A 26536-nucleotide genomic window follows, 5' to 3' on the forward strand; every position below is an offset into this window, starting at 1 on the left:
TTGAACTCCCCGTCCCAGTTTGCCGTATGGTCGCTGTTGGTATCTGACCCTCTGTCTGTCTTTGTTTGGAAGACCTGGTGGCAGAGTCCCCTGTTGTAGGTGCATAAGGCTATAATGGTTTGGGTAGTTGGGCTTGATGCAGTGTCCTTGTTGACGATGCTCTAATGAAATGTTTTTCCAAGAGGCAGGAGGTGAGAGAAGCAGTTATAATAAGTAAAGAAACCCTGGTTCTTGGCTATGGTCGTCTTAGCATGAAAGACCCTCTTGTCTTGAATCACCCTGAACTAATTAAAAAAAAAAAAAACCCAACCCTACAAACCCCAAGAGCTTTTGATCCAGAAGAGGGCTCACGGTTCCCATCGGCAGGCCAGTAGAGGGGTTTGGTTTCCCATCTTCCCCGAGGTATTGCAGATTGCTGCAGGGAGCAGCTTGCGTGACGGCGGTGGGGTGGGGAGCGCCTTGGCAGAGCCGGCGCGGTTACGTGCTCGGCAGTGACACGGTTTAGGAAATGACTTGGAGCGTGTTCTGCTGGGGAGGGCGGGAGGGGGACGCTGCTGCCCTCCTCACCCCCGGTCTGGGCTGCAGGGAGGGAGGGAGTGGACCTCGGCTCTTGGTGTGTGGTCAGCCCCATGGCCCATCCACGCTTTGGGCAGCCCCTCTGTGTCCCCCGCCTTGTTTTCCTTGGGGACAGTTGAACTCCTATGCCTTTCTTTCCCTGCTGCTCCTGCCTGTCCCTCAATCTGTCACCTCCTTCTCTCGGTGGCTTTCTGGCTGTCTCTGGATGGTGTTATGGCTGCTGGGCTGCCAGTGAGCTCTTCCCCTCGTCGGGGAGCAAGCGATGAAGAGCTGCTCTGCTGCTTCCTCCAGACCTTGGGGAGATCCTGGCCAACAGCAGAAACAGCAATACAGAACATACGTCATCGGCAGCTTTGTATCACCAAGCAGTGACAATCCTGAAGGTGATGCCTGAAAGAGAAGCCTGTGAATTCTTCATTGGTGCTCGTTGCCGGAGGATGGGTTCAGCAAAAGGGCTGGGATGGGCTGGTCATCTAGCATTTCATGGGGCAGGGATAGCACCGATTGGCCTTGGCCCTTGTAGGAAGCAGAAGGGGTAAATTTGGCAATTCTTCACCTTGCCGTGGTGCAGGAGTTGGCTCTTAATGAAATAAATAAATCGGGCAACCACCTCCTCTGCAGGCTGCTTATGTGCTCAGATCCCTGCTATAGGCTTCCGTGCTTGGTTTCCAATTCCAGCTGAGAGAAGATTAGCTTGGGGTGGGGAGGAGAGGGCTATTTCTGTCGTTCTTCATGCCGCTGACTTGACTTTACACTGCAAACGCAGACGCTTCACCTAATCGGCTGGGCCCAATCCTGCAGGTGCCTCCCCACAAGCAATCCAGTGAATGAGAGTGATCTCCTTGACTTCAGAAGTGGCTGCTCAGATACCTGGGTCTTGAATTTTACCTTTGCTTGAAAGATGCACAACTTAGAAGAATTCTCTAGTTGCTGAACTATTTCATTTCAAGGTGTCCCATTCAAGGGTTGCTTTTCCATGGTTTGTGTTTAATTTTTTTAAGTGGAATAAAACCGAAGTCAATTGATGACACTTAAGTGAAGGGCTCTTGTAAGTGTTTGTGTTCTGCTTCAGTGTCATGCTGGCTTTAAGTGGTGCCTTGGGGAGATGTGACTGAGGATTTGCAGGTCTTAGCTCCACCTTCATCGTCTGGTGGGAAGATGAGGAGGCTCTCCAGCGTCACTCACGTGGCTGTTTTAATGGATCCAGCCCCAACCTCAGCAATACTATGGCAAGTTGAATGCTATGTAGGAAGGTCGAGGGGGGCAGCTCTGAGTGTGTGCTGGAACAGGAAAATAAGCGCACTCGGTTTTCTCCTTTGCGGAATGCAAGTGCCAACCTCTAAAAGTGAAATGGGAAGAAGTGTGTGTATAGGAGACGAAGGACCCCTCCAGGCGGGGTTGGAGGTACGGGGTAGGCAGCTTGTTGCAACCACTGACTCCATAAACTCCCACTTCACAGAATCGCCATCTCTTCTTGTATTGCAAGGGAGTAACCAGTGCCCTGAAAGTCCTTTTGAGCTTAGTGAGATGAATCTTGTACTAAGGTGAGTCAAAATGTACAGGAAATGCAAACTTCTTTAAAAAAAATGATTGTGTGTGTTTGCCAACACTTGCATGCCCTTTGTAGGGACTGATCTTTGACACGGTTGGAGCGGGTCTTTCTCTGCCGCAGCGCCGAGAGGACGGCGATGGCACAAGCACAATACAATAGCGAGCGTCTCGCCTTCCTCTTGGCCCCTGAAATAGAATCGCCTGTTGTCCCCGCGGGGCCGGGGGCCGCGTGCGTCTGGCAGGATGCTCTCGGCAAGGCGGCAGGCAGATCTGCTGAGCTCATGGAAACTCAGCTCGGTCAAACACGAGGAACAGCACTTTTTTTTTTTTCCTCTTCTTTAAATAAAACAGAAACCAAAATGCGATGCCTTGTAAACCACAGACACCCACACAGCCAGCTTCTGTGTCGCTTTGCAGGTAAACAAATGCTGGGGCCTGAAACTGTGCTATAGTTAGACTGACCAGTTTGTGCAATGAGAAGTCAATGTGCCATTTCTTTCGGTACAGGGAAGAAACTAGGTCATTGGAAAACAGGCACCTGGAGTGATGGAGCCAAAGTCTTTCTGGGGTCCATGGAGGGTGCTAGGAGACTTGTACCTAGGTCTGGGAGAAGTTGAGCTGTGTCCCCTTCAGGAAGACCTCTCAGGGTGACCACTCTGCTCCTTTAGAGGTTCATTCGCTGCTTGGTTTGAGGAGACGCTGGTGTCTGGTACTTACAGAAGATGTCTCTTGGTGTTCGTGGATCTCCCCTCTCCATTTCATTCCCCTCTGTAGGCCTTTTGTTCTGTCGTGAGAGCAGAGGAGCTGCTGGAGGACGAGGTGCATACAGGAAAGCTGAAACATGGGCAAGCAGAGCATGCCATGCTTCTCCTCTCCTTATAAATCAATGTCCTCTTGCTCTTCCCAAGGTGCAGTCCTAATACCACCAAGAAAGCTTCCAGCTTTTTTTGAGTAAACAGGGAAACACTGAAATAAAGTTTCTTTGCTTTAATAAACCTGCAGGATTAGGTCCTCGTTTCTACTTCAGGTGTGTTTTGGAAAATATTTGTTCATCTTTCAGCAAACAATGGCAGAAGTGGCCTGGAAAAGGAGCAGGGTGGGAGTGCCGCGTGTGGTATGCCGAGAGGCATTTCCTGCCCTTATCTCCCCTCCTTCGAGGTATTGTAAACGGGACTTCAGATCTGCAGCCTGTGTTACTGGAGCGGAGATCGCCAAAAAAGATACCTTCCCAGGAATGCCTGCAAGGGGCAGGAGCCGTGCTGCGCGGAGCCGAGTTCACGAGAGGTGGTGAAGAGCTTTCCAGCCAAGTGCCTGTGCTGGGAAAATGTATCTGCCCCAAAAGAAAAGCTTTTTGGAGAGTGGGCTGCATTTACGCTGCTCTTGTCGGCAGGGTTCCTGGGGGCTGTGGTGAGTCCCGGCTTGCGGGGGCTGCGGGCAGGGGTCAGGGAGAGCTGCGCGGGGCTCTGGTGCCATGGAGGAGCCGTGGCACGCGTCCCTCGCTTTCTGGTGGCATGCTTAAGTCATGAGTTGATATTTTCCATCTCAGGCAAGTGTTTGAATTTCTAGGTAGTATCTCTCTTATGAAAAACATTGCAAGGATTTGGGTTTTTCCCTATGTGGAACTAAAGCATTTTTTTGCAATCTTAAGTTCTTATGGAATGGAACAGGGTTTTTTTTGTTCAGGTCTATCCTGAAATCCTCAAAATCAGGTTTGCAGGTGCTGCTGAAGCTGCTCTTGGCCTTCTGTTGGCCATTTACTGGAAAAAGCGACTGCCCGGGACCCGCCTGTGTGCTCTGGCTGAGTTTGTTTGTTTTCAGTTCTCAAACCAATTATCTCGTGGAGGAAATGGCGTGCCTCGCTGTCAGTCTGCCGAGATATTTATAGGTAAGGTCAAACCCCTGTGGAAGGTCTGTAGCAATGTTTGGAAAGAGTGGATGTGTCAACCTTGCGAAATTCACGGGGACGTGGTGGATGTGCTGCATGGCATGGACATTTCCCTGCAGCTCCTCAGAGTAATGCCTCCCCGATTGGGGTGCTTCACCCTCTGAAGAGGGATGAACAGTGGCTTCTCCTGGCTTGGCTGGATGGGGTAAGGTTTGGTGCCCTCACCACGTCTCTCACCTGGGTCTAGCTACCTCTCTTCCTCTGCTATTTTTCCCATAGATGCTTTGCATCCATTGCTTACGAGACTGTTGCTTTGTCTTCTTTTGGGGCAGGAGAGTTGTGCAAGGAATGGCTTCAGCTGCCCTGTTGGGGCTTTCTCAGGTGCTTGTGAATACTTAAGCTCTCCACAGTCTCTCTTCCCCATCAACTCTTTTTTTTTTTTCTTTCTTTTTTTTTTGCTTTTCCAAGCTGGCTGAACCATAATAACTCTCATCTCATACGTGGTTATTTGCAGCTTACCTCGATTTGGCACGCTCACCTTGCCATTCGATGTGCTTTGCACGGGTCTGTTTGGAAAGGACTCGTTCAATTTGCTCGTGACATTGGCTTTATTTCAAATGCACCTTTCCCTGTTGGACCGCTCCTTAAATCTGGGACATGTTTCCTCCTCCTGTGCAGAGATGACTGGGCGGCTGCCCAGGGTCCCCCGGCTGATCGCTCTGCGGGTAGCGCTGCTCAGAGGTCTCTGATGTCGTGGTCACATCGAGAGTCTGGGGCTGTGATTTAACTGCTCTCGTTGCTGTGCTTGTGGAGCCCACACAGCAAAACCAGAATGAGCTAGCATGTGGTGAAGAAAAAAACCTGAAGGAAGGGAGAAATGAACACAAACCCCCATGTTTTTAAGTAGCTGAGCTGGTTTAAGTGTTAGTAATACCTCCTGGGGAGCCACGTTCTACCCGTCTGGCCTCAGCTAGGGCTGGGGTGAGAAGGGGCCGATGGATGAAGTAGAAGAACGCATATGATGCTCCTGCTGGTGGGTAGAGCTCTGGGAAAACCTGCCTGGCCTCGGGGCACCGGACGGGTAGCCCCATGCATCTCCAGCCTCTGGCTTCTGGGTTATTTGTGCTGGGATGGCCTCGTCTGGTGTCGGTGGCTGCCCTGGGCTCCGCCACCGTGGTCTTGGTCCCTTCTGTCCTGTGTTTTGCTGCTCAGACCGAAATGCTTCAGGGAGGCGGCTGCTGGTGTGCATCAGTGCGGCGCAGTCCTGGCTGCAGTGTTGGGGACACCGGTGACAAGGGGTGATGGTTACGCTGGAAGGGGCCAGCTAGAGGGAAGGATGTGTCTCAGTTCTTGAATCTCTCCTGAGTTGTCGGAGGAATGATATCAAATACTATGGAAGATCTTTGCTCGTTAAGACTTTCTTCTGCTTATAAGAGAGGGCTACCTTGAACTACAGACAGGAATGAATTGCACACTAAAACTACTGCTTAATCAAGAGGGTTTTGCTTGGGTGTTTGGAGTGGGTGAAGGGTGCAATCATCAAGGCCAATGAGAACAACCAAGCAATTAAAGCGCAAGTAAGTGAGCTGCCTTTTGAGATGGTAGGTGTTGCCTGTTGCGTTTTCCAACGGGCTGGTCTTAGTTGCTTGTCTGCACGGGATGATGAGACTTGATCCCTCACGCTTTCCTCCTCATTTCAGGTTTCCACCATATTCTCATCGGACACTGCAATGGGCCCTTCCCAGCTCGGCCTCAAGATGCTGGTATAGCAGCAGGCGGCTGCGATCCAGAGGACCTGTGGTGGGACATCGTTTCCCGCTGGGACGTCCTTCACCCCCTCTCTCTCAGCAGAAGCGATGGATGCCCACGTGGACCTCCTGACAGAGCTGCAGCTGCTGGATAAGGTGCCCACGCTGGAGAGGCTGCGGGCAGCCCAGAAGCGGAGGGCTCAGCAGCTGAAGAAATGGGCACAGTATGAGAAGGAGATGCAGCACAAGAAGAGGAAGCATGAAAAGAAGAGAAATGCTGTTAACCGAAAGAAAGTGTCTTTTGAAGCCAGCGTTGCTCTGCTGGAGGCTTCTCTGAGGAACGACTTGGAGGAAGGTACGGCACTTGTATCTGGCAATTTCTTTGTCTGGCTACGTGCGAGGTCCGTGTAGTGCTGTGGTGCGCAGGGGCATCTGTGTTGACATCCGTGGACTGGACTACCCTTGACGTGGTGTTGGTCTCTAGAGCGTTGCCATCTCTGATATAGCCATCAGGTCCTCAAAGCACTGTGTGACACCAGCGTTACCTAGATTGACATCGGGCGTGGGCGCACGAATGCCAGGATGGGGCAGGAGTTATGACCGAGATTTGGGGAAAGGGAGGCGGCTTTCATCTCTTTCCTTTTCACAGTTTCTAGTTCCAGAAGGTGTGAAACACTTCTTTGCCTTCTGGGTGCGCTTCTTTTAGTGGTTTTATAAAGTCTGTCGCAGGGATTTACATGTCAGTGTAAATCTCTTTAGCTTCCCTGCTTGGGGGGATGGATTGAGAGCTACATGGATGTATGAATTTTTTCCCTATTCAAAATACTGGAAAGCATGGCTTTGCTTAATGCTTCCTGTAGAAGAGAACTGCAAATTGTTCAGAAATTGTTTTAATTGCACCATTTCAAAGTGGATCAAAGTGCTTTGCTTTTGCTTCAAAATCTGAAGGGAGGAAAAAAAAATACATCTAAAAGTCAATCCCCATTAACCTCAGCACAGCACGGGGGAAACCCTGTAAGCTCTGGGGAGCCAGAGCTCACCTCTCTGCAGAGAAGTAAAGACATTTCTCGGAGGAGAGCTGGAGCAGCCTTTGGGGTTGCCGCTCTGTCGGGTAGCGAAATTGCTGTGATTTTCCTGATCCCTTGGCATGGCAGAGACAAGGGAGATGCTTAGGAAACCTGGCCAGTTGAGTTGCGTCTCTGCTGGTGAATGTTGCTCTAGTTTCCAGCCTCTTTTGCAAGAAGCTACCTGGTATGTGGGTGGAAGGCAAGGACCTCATCTTGTCTTGTTGAGGAATCTCCCCAAAGTCATGTCCCTGTTTCTGAGAAGGCCTTTTGTGCACCGTGACTTGTCCCTGTGTGTGTGGTTTTTACCCGTTTGGAAATGGAGCACTTTGGTGGTGGACAGTGGTGCCTGCCTGGGCCGTGTGTTACAAGCGTTTGCCAAGCCCTGCTGTGCCTCTGTGGTTTTGTGTGCATTTGTGGCCTCTCTCTGGGAGAGCAGACCTGTGATAATGCCCTGGAAACTGCAGGCTTTTATTTCTTTCTTCCTTGCTTTAAAGGTTTAACAGTTGCTTCCAGCTTTTTGCTCCAGTGAACCTGTGTTTCTCGCTCTGAGCCGTTGTAGTCTTCTAGCAGAGCCCCAACAGTGAAGCCAGCTAGAGCCCTGCTGTGAAATTGTCTGTTGGCATTGCCTGAGATGGCAGATTTATGACTTGTATTGCCTCTGTCTGTGCTGGCAGATACTTGGCAGGGTATGGCTTTGGGTTTTGTACCCAGCTGCCCACTGTAAGTGGCAGGTCACAGCGCTGGGGTGGATAATGAGCATTTCATCATCCTCTGCTCCGTGCAGCGACGGTGCCTCCGCTCAGCGCTTGGGCTGGAGGGTGCGATGGGGCCAACGGGTCTGCGAAAGGCCCAACCTTGTAGTTTTGCTTTCTGCATTTTCTGGCTTTGGATCTGGGCAGTTTGGAAGGAGGAAAGCTCCTTCGCTGTCTGCCTTACAAATACTTCTTTATTTTGTGCGAGATGCACAGATGGCGGAGGTGGCACTGGTGGAGGGTGGTTGTGCACCCTGATGGCCCTGAGCAGGCAGGGCTGGCGTGCGTTCAGGCAGCGGCGTTAACGTACTGATGTCGGAGGTCCTGTGGACGAGCGTCTTGCACCACGTGTGGACATGGATGCTTTGCTGTTGGGGGTGCAGGAGTTGAGCTTTCAGCTCACAGCTTCACTCTTTTCCTCCTGTAAGGGAAAATCCATTGCTGCAGGTCTCTTTTGGTACTATAATCGTCTCGACCTCTTTCTGTAGGCGAGCCCAGGTAGCGGGCTTTAACCATCGGCAGCTTTTTCCGATGCGATGCTGGTTACACCAAACGTGATAAAGGCACTTCCCTGCTCGGTGGGAAATCAACCCCTCCACCCGCCGGAGAGGGCAGGGCAGCACCCCCGGTGCCATGAGTGCTTCCTCTCTGTAGCTGGATTTTTTAGATGCCTCAAGTTTTTAAATTCAATTTGGTTTGTGGTCAATTAATTTAAGTCCTAAAAATAGTGTGTGGGCAGGTTCTGTCCCTGCTCTGCCCGCTCTGTGCTGTGGGACCAGTATAAAGGGGAGGAGGGGACAGTCAAACCCAGATGCCAAACTGGGAAAATTCCTTATCAAGTGCCCTAGGCCAAAGTGAGGGAATTCATGAGCTTTTGGAGGTCCCGGGTGATTATTTTGGTGTATGAATCATCTTTTGTTTCCATGTGGGAAGTGGAGAGGGAGGTGGAATATAAATGATTAAGAAGTTGAGAAGTTGGCGTGAGGAGGGTTAGAGAGCTGGCGGTGCAGCTGGCACGCATCACCTCCGAGCTACCCCTGAGCGGGTGTGCCGTTTCCATTCTTTGTTACTTTTCTGTACTTTTGTATTTATTTTTAACATTCCCACTTCTGAAGTGGGAGAGGGAATGGTAGTAGGTGCTATGCAGTGAAATCAGGGAAAAGAAAGCCGGGTTGGATAGTGAGTTGGCTCTTTGTGCGGAAGGCGTCTTGTGCTGCGGTGTAACCTCCCGATGCAGGCGATGGGTCGAGCACCCTGGAGTCGGTGGGTGCAAAACCCTGCCCTGCTCTTCAGGGAGCAGCCCCGTGCCCCGAGGACCTGGACGTGCTGACTTCACTGTCCTACGCCCGCGCCTTGCCCAGGTGTAACTGAAAGAGCAGCGCTCGTTTTGCTCAGCTCCCGTGCACCCGCGGGTATCTGCAGCACCTTCCCTCGTCCCCATTTCTTCTGCCATCGATGGCACGGCCAGCGGGCTGAGCCACCCCGGCTTCCCACCTAGCCTGTGACCTCTCTGGCTCTGCAAATGTGGCAGCCTCGGAGAAGAGGGCTTCTTTCCCATGTAAAAAAATCCAGGTTTGTCTGCAGCTGACGAGTCCGCGGGTGACTGGGCATGTTGCAGAGTTGCTGTACCTCAGCGTGGTGGCGAAGCAGGGCTGAAGGCAAGGGCTCCTGCGGAGTGTCAGCCCCGGCGTGGGCAGGAGCTGCGAAGGGGTGACGGCTCCTGCCTGCTTGTTCCTCACATCTTCTGCAACAGATCTGTCAAAATATCCCAGGTTTAACAAACAAGCTGCTATTAAAAGCTCCTTTGGATCCCTGCTGACAGAACCAGGGTAGAGAGCACGCTGGTGGCAGATGTGAGCGGACAGTCACGCTGGGGAGAAGTAGGTGATGGGCAGCGATCCCAGCCGGAGGGCAGCAGTCCGCCTGGGCTGCAGTGTGCTGGCTGGGACCTTTCGTTTGGAAAGCTGAAATATCTACAGACAGTTCATGGGTGAGCTCCGAGGTGAGAGCAGAGCACTCCCAGTTGCCACACTGGAGCCGCTCCACTCTCCCCTGTGGAGGAGCTGGGAAGGGCATGCTGTGGAGGGGCATCATGCGCAATCACCGTTTTAAGTGGAAATATGGTTCAAGCCTTCACCCAGCTCTAGGCATGATCTGAGCTGGTTGCAGGGGGACGGTGCAAAGGGGAGGACGCTCAGTCCGTACGACGCTCCCAGGGAGCGGCCGTGTTGTGTACAACCTCCGGGCTGGTCTGCGGGCTGCCAAGGAGAGTTGCTTTATCATGCAATAAAGCAATGCTTTATAAGCTACCGTACTAATTGCAAAGAAATTGTGAGGGCTGCTGAACACTGTGGCCCTTCGAGGCCGTCCTGCAAGGTGTTGGACTGAAACTGTAGGGAGGAGGCTGGTCCCGCTGTTCCCAGAGCAGCACCTCATTCCCGAAAGGGCTGTCATGTCCAGGTCTTTCTACATCACTGAGCTCCTACAAAAGCAGCCCCAGGGCATGGAGAGAGGAGCTGGTGTTCTGTAAATCGAAAAAAGAGATCCCAGAGGTGGGTAAAGTGGTAAGAGGTGGGTAAATGCCTGTACAGACATGTGGCATTTGCTGCCTGCAAGTCCCTTTGCACACCCAGGCCGTTTGCAGGGGGAGCTCCCACTTGAATGACAGAAGCTGGGGGTGTTCGCGTTAGCTGGGGGGTGAGCTGCGTTCCCTTCAGCGAACCAACGGAGAAATAAAGGTCCCGAGGGACCCATTCACCTTCCCGCAGCGCTGGAGGTGCCCTGGTTTCTCCTGCTCTCAGATGAGAGCTCCTCCCCGCGGGCGCCCGCTGCCGCCCCGGCCGTGGCTCCGGGAAGCATCGCCGCAAAGTCCTTCAGCTCCCACCTTCTGGCACTTCATCCTGCAAGCAAAACTTTGTCAGAGCCAGAGCGTTGCATAAAACAGCTTTTCTGCAGGAATTTAACCATGCAGATCCTTACGGCTGGTGAGCCAGAAAGTGAGCCAAAACTCAGATTTGGTGACCTTGGACTTGGCATCCAGCAAAACGGTTGCTGTTAGGAGAGCAGCGGGTGCAGGCTTGGGGCTCGCTGGGTCCTGCACCAGCACGGAGAAGATTTCCCCGGGGAGGGTGGAAGTATTGCACAGCTTATTCGTATAAATACATCCCCCACGTTTCCCTTCATGCCGACCCTTAAATCTCCTGTAAATGTGCGGTAATGACGAGCGTGGTGAACCCTTTTAGGAGCCATCCCCAGGCAGCTCCTACTGCGCTCCCTTTGCACCTTTCTGGAATAAACCCAACCTTGTCATTTGCAAAAGCACTTTAAAAAGAGGCCCTAATTAGTGTCTATAAATTGCTTTCTTTAACCTTTCCAAGTTGATGTGATCTGTGCCCTTGTTACTAAAAACCTTTTATGAGGTGCCTTAATTTTCCACCCACATTATTAGTCTCCTGAAGCTTTTTACATGGGGTTCCTGTGTCCATGTATATGATCGAGTGCATTTATCTGTCTGAGTAGGTTTTTCTCCTGGGTTTTTTTGTGCCCTTTGAAGGGCTCTGGAAAAAAAAAAAAAAATCTCTTTCATCACCAGCAGTCTGAGTGTATACCTGGGTATTTGGGGAATGACTCGAGTCAGAAATGAAAAGTTTCTGTTCAATAATAAAGGCGTTTCTTGAGTTTAAACTCCATAGGTGTGGAAATGAAAGCTGTCCTCTGTGGGAAGCTGTGTGTGAGACCTCTTGGCAATGATGGATTTTGTTAATTTTGTTGGTGGTAGTTGGTATGTCTTCCAAAAGCAGATTCACATATTTGGCCACATTTAACTTGGCTTTTTCATGCAATCTGGATGTGATGCCAATGCGGGGTGGCAGCTAACTAGATGGCATCCGGGAGCACGAGCAATATTGAATGTGCAACTTTCTCTGTTGTCATAACAAGTAAATAATCTTCTTTTTTTTTTCCTGACTTCCTGGAATTCCAATCAAGTGGGAAAATTATTTCCATTTCCGTAAGAGCTTGAAATGCCAACTTTTCTCTTTGGAAATTAATGCTGAAAGTCCATCTCAGGTTTTCCTGGGATGAGGCCTGCTCCCTCCCCAAATCTGGAGTCAACTTAAACATTTTGTTTCAAACCCTTTCTTTAAACAAAAAAGTTTGATCGGAAATACTTTTTAAAATTTTTTAAATAACAAAATGAGATATTTCCTTAACTTCAGAATGTATTTTATAAAATGTGACACCAGCTGTTGCAGAAGAGCTTTAGTTTCAGTGGGTCAAGCCTCTTCTCAATCCCTTTCAGAAGGATCGGGGTGTCTGTTCTTGGGGCACTGGCTGTTGCATGCGCTGAGCATTGCTGCTTGCTGTTTCAAGACGTGCGAGTTGGGAAACAGACTCTTTCCATACCCACAGACCAGAAATTCTGCATCTTTTGAGTTTCTCATAGCACAGGCAGCCTCCCTCCTGCCCCGCGCAGTGAGCAATTGCTCTCCTTGACTAAAACAAGAACTGAAAACGTGCACGCAAATGCGCTCTGACTGTCCTTGCTCAGAAACGGCGATGCAGGGATCCTGGCTGGAATTTTTTTTGATCAAAATTTAACCTCCCCAGCCCCCAAGCTCTGGCAGGCCTGGCTGCCCACCCCCACCTCTCTGGGCACATCTTTCCGCTTGCACCGTGTTTGGGCAGAGCGCGCGTTCTCGGCTTGCGTGATGGAAATGGGTTGATTTCATGTCGTTTCAGTTTCTGGCTTTTACACGTGTGCCAGCTTCCACCATTACTGATACCACTGAAAATAGTCTTATGTATCTTGTATTACAAGATAATGATTACAAGATAATGAATAAACATTGGATTCAAACTCCTTGTCCATCCAGTTTGGATTCAAGGTGTTTTAAGTCAAACAGGGATTGGCCAATGACTGTTGCCAATCCCAGATTTTGTTTCTAACTACAAGTGGCTTAAATCACTTAATCGACTTTTAAAATTTACCTACTATGTGTTTTGGAGGGGGGACTTGGAACTGGTGTCTCCTTGGTTGCATGTACGCCTAAATGCAAACTGGCCATTTCTTTGGTTTATTAGTATTGTCAATGGTTGCTCCTTAATGAAACTGGGGGTAAGGAGTTGTTGTGGTTTAACCCCAGCCAGCAACTCAGGCCCACCCAGCCGCTCGCTCACTCCCCCCCCGGTGGGATGGGGGAGAGAATCAGAAGAGTAAAAGTGGGAAAACTCGTGAGTTGAGGTAAAGACAGTTTAATAGGGAAAGTAAAAGCTGCGCACACAAGCAAAGCAGAACAAGGAATTCATTCGCTCCTTCCCACCGGCAGGCAGGTGTTCAGCCCTCGCCAGGACAGCAGGGCTGCATCATGCGTAACGGTGACTTGGGAAAACAAACGCCATCATCCCAAACATCCCCCTTCTTTCTTCTTCCCCAGCTCTATATGCTGAGCATGACGTCATATGGTATGGGATATCCCTCTGGTCAGTTGGGGTCAGCTGTCCCAGCCGTGTCCCCTCCCAATTCCTTGTGCCCCCTCAGCCTCCTTGCTGGTGGGGTAGGGTGAGAAGCAGAAAAGGCCTTGACTGTGTGTAAGCCCTGCTCAGCAGGAACGAAACATCCCTGTGTTATCAACACTGTTTCCAGCACAAATCCAAACCACAGCCCCATACCAGCTACTGTGAAGAAAATTAACCTTATCCCAGCCAAAACCAGCACATTCTAACAAGTAAAACATCAGTGTGTTATCACATTATTCTCATCCTAAATCCAAAACACAGCACTATACCAGCTACTAGGAAGACAATTAACTCTATCCCAGCCAAAACCAGCACAGGAGTATTTCCTTTCGAAAGGAGATGTGGGCAGTGGGGACTAAAGGCTGAAACTCTTAGGGCTGTGCATGCAAGGTGCAGCAGGTAGGATATGTAAGGTCACCATCTGCTCTGCAAACCCTGCCCGGCCAAATCACAGCAGGAAGAGCTCAGGACGCAACGGCCACCTTCACCGGGAACGTCAGGACCTTTTGTCAGCTGAAGGCAGATTATCGATGGGACCTTAATTCAGTCAGGTGCCCGGGGATGTTCGCGCATACAACCAAGTGCTAAATCGCTGGCGTTTAAGCTTTGCCTTCCCTGTCCTGGCTACTCTGCTTCCGATGACGTGGAGGCAGCCTTGGATGGCTGCTTATTTTCTGATATCTACAGACTGCCAAATGTCGAGGCCAGAACTTCCCAGTTGGAGCCTGATAATACTTGCTGATACATCGGTTGATGTATGATGATGATACATACATTTTTCTAGCCAGTAGCTTCCCAGCTTGGTTGTCCCTGTGATTTCCCCGGGGGGATCACTGCCTGCCATCCGCACGAGGGGGACCAAGGCATGGAAGTGCAGCAATGGCCAGGGATGTGGGTGGGATCCAGCACTGAGAGCAGCACACCTGGCTGCCTGCTGGGTGGGAGAAACGGCGTGGAAGGGCTGACGCTACAGCCCAGCCAGCTCCTCGCTCCGGGGGGCTGTGACAGGGGGTTTCTTGCAGGCAACGTGTTTCTTGCCTGCCTGGCTGCCTTCCAGGTGTATGCTGTTTCCTACAATTAACTGTGTATTTTGTCCCACTCCAATAACGAGAACCCAGAGAGCATATATGGCAGCTCAGGGGGGGACCTCTGGTATCTTCTGTGTAATAAGCAGCAGAAACCTGGGGTGAAATATTGTCTGTTTTCCCACCTTGGCCGTGACTTCTGATAGCCAAGGCTCTGCCTTGCTGCGGTGCTGTGTTGCAATATCTGATCCAATTCTGCCAAAAGGACGTAAGATGTTAGCCTGATCACTCCCGAGAGCTCGCTGGTACCTGGAGTTCTGCAGCGTCATTGTGTTTGCAAGAGTATTCTGGAAAAAAAAAAAAAACAAAAACCAAACCCAAAAAAACCCCAATCTCAAAACCCCCTCTTCTTTGCAAATGAATATTGGTGGGGAAATGAATATTGTTGGAAGTGAAGCCTTCTTGCAGGGCTAAACCTCACGTGGCTGCTTTACCCTGATGCAGTTGAAAATGCGGTGCTTGGATATAGTTTCCAGACAGGAAGAACTTGGCTGAAGCTGTGGCTGCAGGCTCTGCTTTCTGCCCTGTCTCCTGGTCAAGGAGAACTTGAAAAGTGGATTAAATCTATTTTTTTTCCAGATTTAAATTCCTGCCTTTCTGGATTCGGGTCAGCTCAGCTGGTGTAGATTTCTTCCTCCTAGAATCATGGAAAATAGAGGTTGAGAGGGCCTTGGGAGGTCATGTAATCCACCTCCCGCCCCAAGGCAGGATCAACTGCATCTGAAATGCTTGCTAATGAGGTTGGGGTTAGGTATCTTAGTGTATTTATAGGTATCTCTGCAACACGAGAGCAGATACCTGTGCAAGGGGCCCTGCTTCTCGTTCACTTCTGCATATTTTTCCCACTTGCTTATATTTATCCCCCTTTATTTTGCTTTGCATCCCATCCTTACACTTACTGACTGCGAGTTTTCCTACTTCCGTGAAGAATGCTCTAATTCTTTCTTTAATAGCAGTTGCTATGGCAGCTGGTTCAGGCAGTGCCTTATAACCTAGTGCAGAGCTGCTTTTACATACATTTTCACTGCTTTTTTTTTTTTTTCCTCTGGAGCCTGGCCAGATCTTTGGGAAACCTTATCACCTGCTGCAAATGTCTTGACAAAAAATAAAAAATAAAAAAAAAATCAGATTCTGGCACAAATGTCTCCTAAGCTTTGCCTACCCTCTAACCCGTCACCTAAAGGATGCTAAATAGGCCAGGAAGCGAACTGCTTAATTCTGTCTGCTGATGCCTTTGTAATCAAGAGCCAAGATGCAATCAAGCACCCTGCACTCCTCGTAATTCGGGGAACAAGAGCCCATGTGCAGCTACTAGCAAGCGGATGCAGTTTCCACTGAGGTCCCTGCAATTTGCAACTGCTTATTGCTGAGTTTGGCCTCCGGATTCCCTAGATAGCGTGAGGTGGACCGGCTATAAATGTCACTCGTGTAGGAAACTGGCTTTAGTTGCTCGGTTGTGTTTCTCATGCTCCGTATACATTTTATAACAGTTTGCAGCATCTGTCAGTTTGGCCAAGGATTTCAAGCCAGATCTCAATTCCCTTTTTCCTGGTGGTCTCGTCTGCTCTGCCTGGCTTTGCTTTCCAGGTGGCACAGAGGAGTGCGCCCTGTCTTGAGGATAAGAGCACCAAGCTCTGAATTGCAATGGAAAACTTCCAAAGTCTCATTTCAATCTCTGTGCCTTTACCTGGCTGGCAAGAGAGATCATATTAGTAAAAAAAAACCAAAACCAACCATGAAACATAAAAAAACCACTTTTTTTTTTCTCCTAAGGACTATTGTTATAGCATCCACCTCTAAAAAGGGGAGACTAGAGCAGGAATTAACCTGGAAGTCCCTCTCACACCATTCTTATCGGTTGCACCAGCCCTGTTTTAACCCAGTCGGCAGCTGATGGTTTCCGTAGTAGAGAAGCGTTATCTGCACGCAGCTTGTATTTTGTCCTGTGTTACACCTACATCTGTCTGGAAACATCCACATTTTGAGTGGGTGGGGGAGATTCTGGCACCTTCAAAGTATTTCCACTCTGGTCTGGTTCAGAGCAGCAAAGGTTGGAGATCAAGTGCTGATACTTGCACGGTTCCGGTTGAAATGATGAGGCTTCAATGTACTGAGACATGATGGCTTGGTGTATTCAAACAAAGTCTTTCCAATTACCCAATCTGAAGGACCCTCTATGTAAAAAACCATCTATTTCAATAAAAGCAAAATTTTACCTGCAGAATATTCTCGAACGGAAGCACGCGGTCCTTGCACAGGAAACACCGAGGTTTCATTGCTGCAGGACATCTTCGGTCTGCCCAGCGGCTTGGGATAAGGAAGTCACCTGGAAATCCATACCAGCTCTCAGCCTCTTGGAGAGGGGAAGGAGCAATGCCCCTGCAGTAAAGGACAGCCATTTTACTCGTGTTAAGGACGTGGCGAGAAGAGCACTTTCTGCATCTGTCCACCAATGTTGGGTTCAATTCTCACATGTTGTCAGTGGAGACAGGTGAGATCCAAACTGGGGTGCTGTGATTAACCCTCTGGAAGTCCGTCAGCTCTACAGAGATCAGGACCTAACTTAGAAACCTGGGGCTGGACGACACGTGGCACTCCTGCGGAGAGCGAGCTTCAACCTACTTAGGAGCTCAGACTCCTTCTGTGACTCTCGAACTTTTCAGACCTGGTTTATTTTTTCACTTCAGATCCTGTCAGTTTGTCTTCAATTAGCAAGGCCAGAGCAGGGCTCCTCGGGAACTTAAATGGGACTCTTCTTTTAATTAAAATTTTGGTTTGGTAGCCTGAAATAGCAGGCATTAGAAAGAGCCAGAGCTCCGTCGAAGGAGGACAGTCCCCGTGGATCTGCAGTGACATTCTCCTGGCTGTCAGGCAGTTGATCACAGGGTTTTCTTTCCTCCTAAAGCTGATGCTGTCAAAACAATGATGCAAGTCCTGAATGTGATATGAAGCTCCAGTCTAGGCTATAACCAGTCAGCTTCCAACCTGCTGCTGGATGCTGTGCCAGAAACACAATGTATCTGGGTTGGTAGGTGACAGCGGGTCATGGAGGGATGCTGAAGTCCATTTTGCTTTTATTAGAAGGGCCAGTGAGTTTAAAATTTCATCTTAAAGGGCATCTAAGCAGGATTCCCTGTGTGCTTTCACAGTAAATTTATTCTTCCATAACTTTAATCATGCGGTTGTGAAATAGCTATGAACAAGCTGCCGCTCTGCCCCCTGACCCGAATTATTCTCATCTGTGGCAATTTTCCATCACTCTTCAGAGCAAGGGAAACTGTCGTTTGAGTACTGGTCAGCATTGAATCTGTAGTGTGGATTCAAGATTTGGGTCATCATTGCATTGTATCAGTCAGCGCTCTGGGATTTCCCATGTGTTTAGTAGCAGGAATATTTGCAGCGTTGATCTGTCCAGTTACCCTAAGGGGAACAAGAGAACAGGAAATATTTCTTGCTTGACTTACATTCAGAGACTTGTCTTCTAGCTGAAGGGCAATATTTGTTGACTGATTTCCTCCCGTGAAGTGGGATTGACAGCTTGAATTGCAGCTGGAGGTGGAAGGAGCCGTGCCCGGAGCAGCACGAGGGTGACGAGACAGAGGTCTGGCCATCTGGCTTTGCTTGATCCTTGTATTAGTCTCTTGGGTTTGAAAGCTTCCAGAAACACGTTGCTCATTCAGCCTTCCTGGACCAAGCTCTGACAGGAGCACATTCAGCTACCATTAACTGGGAGCTTCCTGTGAATCCCTGAGGATTTTGGCACACATCTCGAAAGATATCTAGATATTTTAACTTCTACTGAAGTCAGTTTGGTTTGGTCACCTAATGCATTTGTGCTCCTTAAGAATACAGAGTCCATCTGAAAAATGCTCAGCTCCTTTCTGTTGGATGCTGATATAAAGACCACCCAGTTAAGCACTCCTACCCCACAGTATTAAAATATACTGACTTGGCAGTTTGTTCCCCTTGGGGATTGCCCCGATCCGCACCAGGAGATCCCAGCAGCAGTGGAAACATCTCCTCTCTTCGCTGTGGGGAGGAGTGGCTCCCTGTGGCAGCCACTACCCAGTTCTGGAAACCAACCCCGGTTTGTTGTGGGCTCCCCACCCTCCTGCTTCCCCTCCCAGAGGAAGGGGCTGTGGGTTTTCCAGCCGTGGAATAGGAAAGAAATGGGGGATCCTGTTTACCTACCCACTGAGCTGCTCACATCTATTTAAAGCTCCTCCTTGCAACATGCTGCTTATCGCTGTGGCACCTTGTCACCAGCTGTCCTGTCTCTGCTGTGCTCTCTGGAAAGATCTCCTCCACGGAGCATCGCGCGTGGAGGTCCGAAGATGCCACAGCTGGGATGCTGGAGAGCGTTTCAAAACCCAGCGGGCTGATTCGAGGGGTTAAGACACCAGCACTGGTTGCTGTGTAACTGGGAAATGAAAATAACAGCTTTGTCACCCACAGACCATGGGGTCTCAGGACTGGGGGGCAAGAGAAGGATATTTATTCACAATGCAGTGGGCAAAATTGGTCTTGCAGTTTTGCCCTGTCCCAAAACAGCTTCTGTCTTAGATCCTAATAACATCCAACTCAATATCAGCTCCTTGGGAGGTGTCAGATAGTGTCTGACCTGTGCATGAACGTGGAGGTTTATGAGACTCATGCAAAGCCTTGGCTACATTTATTACCTCTCACTAAAATACGAGAGGACGTTGGGCACTGGCTATTTTGTTGTGGACATCCCTTTGCTCTTGTTGGGATGTCTGAATTCTCCGTAGCTGCGGCAGACCCGCTGGGTGGGAGGCCACCTTCCCACAGCGGACAGGAGATAGCTTCGAAGCAGGAGAACCAGGAGTGCCTCCCATGCACGGGTCGTGGGAGCGCTCTGCGCTTCTGGGTGCTCCTGATGCGTCGGGAGGGTCTGGCTTCTGCACGGGAGCAATTTGTCTCCTGGTTACAGCTCCGAGGGCTGTTAGCAAAGGCAGACAGGGTGACAGAGCTGCGACCGGAGAGAGTTTGTTGGTGGAAATGCTTGTGGGGGAGGCGAAGGGAAGGCTGGAGGTGTCCTTGCCAGCGCAGGATGCCCACGATGCAGGGGCAGGGGGAGCGGTGCAGCCTGCCCCTGGCTCTGGGACAACCTCCTGGAGCAACAAAAACCTCATTAGATTTGGCACAATTTGCGGTGTAGAGAGTGATTGTGTAAAATGCTGACTTGCGGGCTTTAGGCATTTAACCTGAGCAGAAGTGTCACGGGCTGGGGGGAGTATTTGGTTTGGAAAGAAAACAGGTACCTGGGCTTGTGCATCCCCTGGGATGCGCGCGGCTCCGGAAAGCAGCGGGACTGGCAGGAGCGTGCGGGGACGCGGCCAGGGCAGCCTTCTCCGAGACTGCTGGCGGTGGGGAGCTTTTTGCACTGTCATCAGCCCTGGGGAGTGAGTCGTTCCATGGGGTTTGGGGAGAGCGGGTGCGGAGGGGCTCCGTGGGGCTTTTTACCCTGCCAGCCCGGTGCGTCTCGCTGCGAAGGTGCTTGCACCGTGGCCCCAGTGTTAACGAGAAGCCCCGTAGCTGTGCTGTGCATGGCAGAGGGTTTTCAGGTAGTGGTTAACAAGTGACCGGTGGAGCAGGAGCCCAGGTCCACAGCAAGTCTGGATCGATGGGCTGAGACCAACTGTATGAGGTTCAACAAGGCCAAGTGCCGGGTCCTGCACTTCGGCCACAACAACCCCAGGCAACGCTACAGGCTTGGGGAAGAGTGGCTGGAAAGCTGCCCAGAGGAAAAGGACCTGGGGGTGCTGGCTGACAGCCGGCTGAACATGAGCCGGCCATGTGCCCAGGTGGCCAAGAAGGCCAACGGCATCCTGGCCTGTATCAGAACTAGTGTGGCCAGCAGGAGTAGGGAGGTGATCGTGCCCCTGTACTGGGCACTGGTGAGGCCGCACCTCGAATACTGTGTTCAGTTTTGGGCCCCTCACTACAAGAAGGACATGGAGGTGCTGGAGCGTGTCCAGAGAAGGGCAACGAAGCTGGTGAAGGGCCTGGAGCACAAGTCTGATGGGGAGCGGCTGAGGGAACTGGGGGTGTTTAGTCTGGAGAAGAGGAGGCTGAGGGGAGACCTCATCGCGCTCTACAACTACCTGGAAGAAGATTGTAAAGAGGTGGGGGTTGGTCTCTTCTCCCAAGTAACAGCGATAGGACGAGAGGAAATGGCCTCAAGTTGCACCAAGGGAGGTTTAGATTGGACATTAGGAGAAATTTCTTTACTGCAAGAGTGGTCAGGCCTTGGAACAGGCTGCCCAGGGAAGTGGTGGAGTCACCATCCCTGGAAGTATTTAAAAGAGGTGTAGATGAGGCCCTTAGGGACATGGTGTAGTGGGCATGGTGGTGTTGGGTTGACGGTTGGACACGATGATCTTAGAGGTCTTTTCCAACCTTAATGATTCTATGATTCTATGAAGTCACTGAGTGTCCGCGTTTAACTAAAATTAGCCCCTTGTAAGCGGCGGTGGCAGCTGTGCATAACAGTGAGCTAATCTCGCGGGGGACAGGATTTGCTGGAGGAGGTGATGGCTCCCGAGTGCAGGTCTCGGGAGTTGTACTGGGTGTGCATGCATCCCTGGGGGGAGCACCGACATGCCCTGCCTTAGTTCGAATGCCAGCTTGTATCAGGGACCACGTAACCGCCCCGGCGTGCATCCTTGGAGCGGGATGCTTGGGGACCCGCGCATGGGCACAGCCAGTGCTTGAACCAAATCCCTCCTGCCTGGCCCTTCCCGCGGTCTGAAACGGGCTGAGCCAAAAGCCTTGCTTGGCAATGCGGCTTCGACCTGCCCGAAATCAGGACAAGCTCCCCGGCGCAGGGAGAATGGCACTGCCAACAGGCAGTGAGCATCACTTACTCTATTTAATTAAATTTGGGGGGGCTTTTTTTTATGGCCTATTTTTTTTTTTGGACAGCTGCTTAACTGGGAAAGTAAGCTGGGGGGAGGGAAGCTGTCCTTATTTAAAAGGGTCTACCCTTAGCCCGTAAATCTGGGCCAGATCCGCTGGTACATGCTGGCTGCTTTGTGCGACCCTGGTAAGGAAAGCAACTATAGATGTCACTTTATAGCTGTTCTGCTTTGCTTAATGAATCTGGATCAGTGTCTTTCCCCCTCCTAATCGGGTTAGTTTTCTTTTGATCTACTCCTGTTAGGGGAAACCTAAACTGATTTAGCTATTCCCATCCGTTGTCCGTTTGCCTGATGGCTCTTTCCACAAGGCCATCTCGGCTCTACCCTAATTAATGTTGAATTGTCTGATGCTGTACCAGGTGACGCTCTGGTGCATAACTTTGTAAATCTTAGCCAATATTCACTGGGAATTTTTTTGCCAGATGTTTTGTTTCATTTTTGGGTAGATTAGTTTTAAATTGGCAAATGCGCTAGATTTAAGGAGAAGACAATTGCTACTAGCTGTCAAAAAGAAAACGCTAATTATCAATCATGTTTTATTGAGCTTCTGTTGAACTGATTTGCCGTAGAAAACATCATTTTCTTGTACTCTATCTTCAGGAAATTTAATTTTTGAGAGTTCTGCTCTCTCGATGATGGTGATGTATGCTAGAGCATAGAAGAGAGGAAAAATTAGCTGAAGATTAAAATCTGTGACACCCTGGAATTTAAATCACCTGGTTTTAAGAGCATAAAACCATTATCTGTGCTGGTGTGCCATAAAATCATTGCAGATGCGCGTTCCTTGTCGCTTCTGCATATAAACCCTGTCTATGCACGTGATTTACAGCGCTTCCCCGGACGCAGCAGGGTTTAGTGAATGCGGTGACTTGTTTGTTTGCTCTGAATAGGCCCCGGTTTTGAAAACGAGCCTCGAGTTACTGTGAGACAAGATAAGAATAGTTGGGGGAAATCTCCGGGGTGGGCTGCGGCGCTGCGCTTCCCGTGACTCAGAGCGGCAGCAAGGCACCGGCTTCCTCTGAAGTCACCCGGGTTTTGCAAAGCTGCTGGTACGGCCGTTAAGTAAATCAGGTTTTTAGTGAGTTATTCTCCGCTGCAGTTGCGTGTGATGTCTAAAATATATCTCGCTGTGCTCCTCTTGTCTTTAACACACTCGCATTGACTGCCTGGAAAGGCAGGTGGAGGCGAAGGGGCTCACGTAGCCCTTTCCTGACTCCAAACTGGTTTCGTTTTTCTCTTGTGATAAGTCGAGCAGGGGTCAGCAGTTTTTAATCAAGCTATTTTTCTCGTGAAAGGGAAGTGTTATCTGTGAGGGGAGATAGGGTACCCTGTGTGACATGGACACGTGGGAGCTGATCCAGAAATGTGGCCAAATAGGACCCGTGAGTCAGCGTAGCCTGGCCCTGTCCCTCGCTGCTGGTTTGGTCCTGGGGGATGTGCTTCATCAACAGCAAATTTCTCCTTATTTCCAGCGAGAATATCGGAAAGGAAGGGATTGCCAGCCAAGAAGTTGGGGAAACCTTGTCGTTCAAATCTAGTCCACTATCTGAAGAACCTCCTTGATTTAAATACTCTGGGTGGAGGAAGGAGGGACCGGATGGTTGCAAAGCATCTCAAAACTGCTGACAATGTAAGGACTTCCTTATAAGAGCTCCTGCTCATCCCACAGTTCCTTGAAGAACCTCTTTTAACGCTCTTGGAATTTTACTGCAGAATAGAAATCCAAGGGAGGGTTTGCACATCTTGCCCAGCTGCTCTGGGGCTCAGGTCTATCTGAATTCCCATCTGATCCGGGGCTCTCATGACTGGTGCTGGTGGGCTGGTGCTGGGTGGAGGAGATGGCTTTGCCTTACGTCTTGTCCCCTTCCCACGGTGACTCTGCAGATCACAGCTGCTGTGATTTGTTCCTCTCCCCCTGCGGTGGGAATGGCCTCGCCTGAACCTCTCCTGCGTGTGCTGAGCATTCATCTCCGCTTTTATGGGTGTTTTATTTCCGAGAAATCCTGTATATTCTCCTTTTCAATCTCTTTGATGCTGTTGTGCATTACAGGCACAAAACACCTCAAACCAGTTTGGTTTATTGGGTCTGTCTAGAGAAACAACCCTCTTGAGGAACAGCCCCGCTGGGGAGCAAGGCTTCAGCAGTGAAGAGGTTAATGCGGTCTGTCACGAGAACTATCTGTGCCTCATGCCAAGCCGAATTGTCATCTCGCTCCTTTTAGCCCCCGCAGTTGTTCTGTCCCCGGAGCACCCTGTGTGGCCATTTGATCTACGAGGGATGCATGTTTGTTGGGAAAACTGTCCCTTGCTTCAGTGCTCCCAGTGCCCTGCTAGGTGGAAGAGGCAGCGCCAGAGCCTGCTGTTCCTTCTGTGTCCTTCAACCGAAAGTACGTGGTGACACGTGGAGGTCTTGGCCAGCAAAATGTGCTCCGTCCTCTAGAAATAGGTAGCACAGATTATGCAACTTATGCAACCAGGGCCCATTTTAACTGGCTTTTTGCTGGTGATCCCCTTCTTCCCAGGTGTGCCGGATGGAGGAAGGGTAATGGTCCTGTTGGGGCACGGAGTCAAGGCAGAGGTTACAGCTGTAAGAGCTGGCAGCAGCCAGGGCAGAAGAAGCGTGCAGCCTTCACGCGCTCGCTTTTCGAAGGGGAATAGCTAGAATTTGGTTCAAGGTTTGTAGGTCATGTTTCCATTATACAACTGTACTGGTTGCAGCTGCTTGTGTGAGATCCAGACCTCGTTGGATGCTCCTGGTCTGGTGGGCTCCTTTCCCCAGGAATTATTCTTTTTGATGAGATGTACAGAACGAAGCAGGATTTCTCTGTTGTAGCACTAACTGGGGTGGTAATGGAGGCTTGGAGTGGGATTTGCTTCAGTCTGTGAAATGTGGGAAACATCTCAGAAGCATTTGTTACAAACAGCTGCTTGGAAAGAAATCAATTTTTTTGAGACTGTTTTTCCAGACAGAGGTAGGACCAAAAACAGTTGAGGAAGGATCTTATAATTGATCACAGATCTAGTAATGAGGATCAGATCTCCTGCATCTCCCAAAACAGGTACAAGTGCTGTTGGCACAAGTCGTGCTGAGCACGTGGATCTCTGCCTGTGTTTGAAGGACAGGACTGCTTGTGAGGAAGGTTCTACCCTGGTTTAGTGAGTGAGAGTGCAACCCTCCCGTTTCATTTCACGAGGGGTGAAATGGTCCGCGGTGTCTCCAGGAACCAGAGCACTTTGATTCCTGTCCTCACGGTGGTCTGTAAGGGCCCCGTCACCCTGGCTAACCAGCCCCGCTCCCCTTCTTGAAGGACCTACTCTTGAAAAGGGTGTTGAGTAAGATGCTACGGGCCTCTTCTGCTGGATGTTGGTCAGCAGAAAAATACGTGTTCTTTCACCAGAAGCTGCCAAAGTTGCTCAGTTATACTCAGTGCTGGAGATACTGAATTTTGGGTTTCGTAGTAGGAAAAAGTAGGGGAGTGCTGGATCGGACCCAAGCGGTTGCGTGGGACTGCACGTCTTCCCAGTACCGTGCATGAGCCTCAGACTGACTCCGGGTCCCCTGCGCTGTCACTGGGATCCACCTCTGCAACCTGTAATTAGTGCTGTCAGCAGAGCAGTGGAAGCAGCCACTTAAGCATTAATTACTTTAATGAACTTACTAAGGTGGGTTTAGCTACTAAAGCGTTTTGTTGTTACTATAAATTTTTAAGTCAAAATATTAGACTGTGGAATAGATGGGAGATGACGCAAAGCTCGAGCCTGGCTTTCCTCTTGTCTTAATGTTCCAAGTGTGGGGTTTTTTAGGTAATTTAATCACGCAGTCTTTTCTCCTCCATTGCACAGAAGCAGCCGTGGCCGGCAGCGGGGCAGGAGAGCGTGAGGAGGCTCTCTCTCTCCCCATTGCTCATACGTCGGCGTAAGGGATGCAGTCAGGGCAATCTGCCATTCAAGCCCAGAAGATGGATGTCACCTTTCCGGCATTGTGACAGCCAAAAGGTGGCCCGTGATGCTTGGGCTCTTGTAGTGTTAAATATGTAATGAAAAACTCCCTGATGTGAGGGATCCGCTGGTAAGGGAGCTCTCTTGTAAGCAAACAGGATGGAATGAAATAGTTCATTAACAAAACTGGTTTTAATACAGAAGTAAGCAGAGTTTTCACCACTGTGGAGAGGAGAATGATCCTGCCATTGCTAATGGCAAAACTTAATGGGGAATTTTAATGACTGTTAATTATTTTGAAAACTGCAGTTTTCTTGGGAAATGCCACATACTTTGGCAAACTGAAGCTTTTCTCCACTGTTGCAGAAACGAAAATTATAACTCCTCTGAGCTGACTCTTGCTGAAGAGGGTATGGGAGGCATTTGACTTGCAAGAGTAACGTGGAGAGTTGGACAGGGTCTTTCGTCCCAGGACAGGGTCTTTCATCCCAGGACAGGAGACCTCCCGAAGGGACAAAGGGAGAGAAGTGGGATATATTGCTCTCTCTGTGCTCCCTGCTGTTGCCTGCAACTCCTTGTTCCCAGCATCGAGGAGTTATGTCTTCAATATTCAGAGATACTGCTCTGATAAATGGGATGCTTTAAACCTGCATAAGAGCTGTAGGAATTATGTATTTTTTAATTTGGTGGTTAAAACTGTGTATTTTGTTAGTATTAATAAGCTCAGCATGTAAATACAAAGCAAAATAAATAAAAAAAGAAATCACTGTATGCACTGAGACTAAAGTGCTCATCTCAGAAACAGGATGAAACATCGGTGACCTGGTCTGAAGCACTAAGGCAAAGCACTTTCTGGAGGAGAATTTCAGCTCTTTTCCTCTTTACATTAAATAAAAGACTCCTGGACTGACCCCGAAGGCTGTTAGAGCAGTCTTGTAAGTGTTGGGGGTCCTGAGCTCGCACCCCCGGTGTGAGCTGTGCCCGTGGGTTTGGACCCCAGACCTCCCCTCCCGTGAGCGAGCATCCTTGTTCCTCTGCCACGACGTACACAACTCCCCCGCAGTTTGTGAGAGGGAGCTGCTTTTCTCTCTCTGCCCAGCTCTGATCTGAAGGGTTTTGCCGAATTCAAGCCGTATTCTGCAGATGAAAGTTTTAAGCTGACTGAGATGGCTTTAGAAAGCGAAGGAGGCACTCAGTAAAAAGGAGAGCGCTCCCGACCCCGTGCACAGTTTCTTTCTTTACTGCATCAAAGCGCAGGAAGCTCAGCAGAGGAGAGCTGGCAGCAGAAGCTGTCTTGTTTTGAGTTCGCGTGAGGTTGGCACTTTGGTGTCTGCGGATATGGCAGGGACGGGTGAAGGCAACAAGTTGGACTTTTTTTTTTCTTTCTGAAAAGTCTAAATGACCTGTCAAGCTCTGAGGCTGCTTCCCCGTGGGCTAACCTCCCGGCAACCACGAAGCATCGTGGCATCGTATGG

At 50.0% G+C, this 26536-nt stretch overlaps 1 protein-coding gene across 1 annotated transcript in view; it reads left to right on the forward strand.

Annotated features, from left to right (window-relative positions):
* Positions 1–4081: 4081 nt before the first annotated feature.
* Positions 4082–26536, forward strand: part of PPP1R16B (protein phosphatase 1 regulatory subunit 16B) — a 46221-nt gene continuing 23766 nt past the window's right edge. The window contains exon 1 of the mRNA XM_075166342.1: positions 4082–6115. Within this exon, the coding sequence (XP_075022443.1) occupies positions 5869–6115 (247 nt within the window). The 5' untranslated portion in view covers positions 4082–5868. The remainder of the gene's footprint in view (positions 6116–26536) is intronic.

This window comes from Calonectris borealis, chromosome 17 (assembly GCF_964195595.1).
Source record: "Calonectris borealis chromosome 17, bCalBor7.hap1.2, whole genome shotgun sequence".
NCBI classification, from domain to species: domain Eukaryota; kingdom Metazoa; phylum Chordata; class Aves; order Procellariiformes; family Procellariidae; genus Calonectris; species Calonectris borealis.